General features: G+C 37.6%; 1 protein-coding gene across 1 annotated transcript; it reads right to left on the reverse strand.

Annotated features, from left to right (window-relative positions):
- Positions 1-344: 344 nt before the first annotated feature.
- Positions 345-2210, reverse strand: LOC114300351 (receptor like protein 27-like). The gene has a single exon (XM_082880956.1). It carries the CDS (start codon positions 2208-2210, stop codon positions 345-347), a length of 1866 nt encoding a protein of 621 aa, XP_082737082.1.
- Between the last annotated feature and the right edge of the window lie 216 nt (positions 2211-2426).

Below are 2426 nucleotides of genomic sequence, written 5' to 3' on the forward strand. Positions count from 1 at the left end.
TCTTATTTAACTCACTGCTTTAAGAAAACTAAACAACTTAACAAAGCTTTAGAATTCAATACAGTGGCAAGGGTAAAGCTTTTGAAGTGGTCCTGTGAGGCTGTTATCCAGATGCTCACCCACACAAATGCAATAGCTAGGTGAAACACCCCTTCAAGTGGATACCATTGCTTTATTGTGCTACTTAATCGAACGGACCTAGTTTTGAAATAAGAACATCAATAACTCAAATATAGCATATAAGTAGAAACAATAAAAGATAATTCGACAAAGTAATGCTGCAAAGATAAAATCCAATTACCGGATAACGCCATTTCTCTTTGTTGATTTCTTTTTTCATTGCATCAGTGGGTACCATTCATAGACCTTTTCACCTTCTTATGATGTTTTCCTTCAACAATTTTCATAAGCCGTTCTGGTCTTCGAGTTAGAAACATAAGATATCCCATAACCATTCCAAATACAAATCCGCATCCATACCCCAACACTACAACTTGCCAGTTAAATCCGCTTGAGTTGTCTGAATTCTCATCTTGTTGTAGTGTTGGTGGAGGTGGCGGTGGCTGTAGTTCCTTACATTTCTTTGATAAACGGAATCCACATAAGGCCAAGTTCCCACTGTATGAACCACTTCCAAATGTATTAAACTGGCTACCTTGAGGAATTGGTCCTGCTAGTTGGTTGTCCGAAAGGTTTAGTACCTCAAGAAACATCAAACTTTTTAATTGCTCAGGAATCTCCCCAACAAACTTGATGGAGGAAAGATCCAATGATTCAAGTTTTTCCAAATTTCCAAGTGAAGTTAGAATGCGCCCTTCGAGGTTGTTATGGGATAAGTTAAGACCCCGAAGTGAATTAAGCCTCCCAATGAATTTCGGAATCTCTCCTTGGAATTTATTTCTTGAAAAATCAATGATTGAGAAGATTGTTAAGATTCTTGAATATTCAATCTCATTTCCTTTCATCACCACTACCACGGAATCTCGATAATATGTTTCGCCCATGTATTTAAATTTCACATGTTCATCGACATTCATCATAGCTCCAAATTGTTTGATATAATTTGTTGGCAAAAGGCCAGTGAACTCATTGCGAGATATGTCCATAATTCTTAACTTAGGAAAAGGATGTTTGCTTTTGGTCTTGGAGGTGTCTATGTGACCATGAAACCTATTAAACCTCAAGACAAGAACCTGCAATTCTATAAGAGTTTCAAACCAATGGGGGAATGTATCATTTATCTTGTTTTTTCCAAGATCTAGAACTTGCAAGTATTTACAATTGAGCAAAGATCGAGGAACTTGTCCTTGAATTTGGTTGCCATTCAAGTTAAGATTCCTTAGACAATTGCCTTTGGTAAATGTTATAGTAAAGGTGCCAGAAAAGCTATTGATCCTTAAATTCAGCACCGAGAGACTGATGCTCAAGTTTCCCAAACATTGTGGAATCAGGCCACTCAAACTGTTATTAGACAGAACAAGAACTTGAAGTGAACTCAGACCGCAAATCAATGGAGGGATTTTTCCGGTCAATTTATTGTTTCGGATAGAGAAAACATATATGGTGTTAGGTGGAACAGGGAGTGATCCTCGGAGTAAGTTGGAGTGCAGGTCAATAAACTGTAGATTCTTCCACGAAAGACACTCTAAACTTGTAAGGAAATTATGAGAAAGATCTAAATTAATCAATGAATCTTTCCCCACATTGAATAACCATTTTGGAACTTCACCATGTATTTTGTTGTTTGAAAGGTCAAGTGAATACAAACTGGCTTGTTCTCTCAAGAAGTTTGGGAATTCGCTCAAGTTGCAAGAAGCTAATCCTATAGTGTCAAAGTTGGTCAAGGTAGAGTTGACACTGTTGTTGATGCTCAATGAGAGACCATTATATGAGAGATCAAGATAGATCAGATTTTTAAGCTTTAGAAGCTTATCTAGATCCACTACACCACTTAAGTTATTTGATGAAAGCTCTAATCCCGTTAGATTTTGGAGTTCATAAACTGATCCTGGAATTGGTCCCTGCAGCTTATTGTAACTCAAATCTATACCTTCCAGTGAAGGTAGAGCAAACAACGAAGATGGTATCGTCTCATCGAGTGAGTTATCATACAATTGGAGAGCAGTTAGCTTTGAAAGCCCAACTGTGTACGAAGGAATGGGACCAGTTAGCTTATTAGAATAAAGGAACAAGTGAGTAAGTTGGCTCATGCTGCCAAGGGAATCCGGTATTTGTCCGTTAAAATTGTTTCTGGAAAGATCCAAGAAAGGAAGCTTTGCAAGGTTTGAAATTGATAAGGGGATTTGACTACTGAAATTGTTAGACCAGAAGCCTAAATCGGTGATTTGTGTAAGGTTCCCAAAAGAAGCAGGAATGGACCCCGAAAAGTTATTGTTAATGAGGTACAATTTATTCAAGGCTTTAAG

The sequence above is a fragment of the Camellia sinensis genome, chromosome 7, assembly GCF_055761805.1.
Source record: "Camellia sinensis isolate YWXY chromosome 7, ASM5576180v1, whole genome shotgun sequence".
Classification (NCBI taxonomy): domain Eukaryota; kingdom Viridiplantae; phylum Streptophyta; class Magnoliopsida; order Ericales; family Theaceae; genus Camellia; species Camellia sinensis.

What these genes read in the sequence shown, in the direction of transcription:
- LOC114300351 (XM_082880956.1), bottom strand. Translation starts at nt 2,210, where the DNA reads ATGAGCCAACTTACTCACTTGTTCCTTTATTCTAATAAGCTAACTGGT.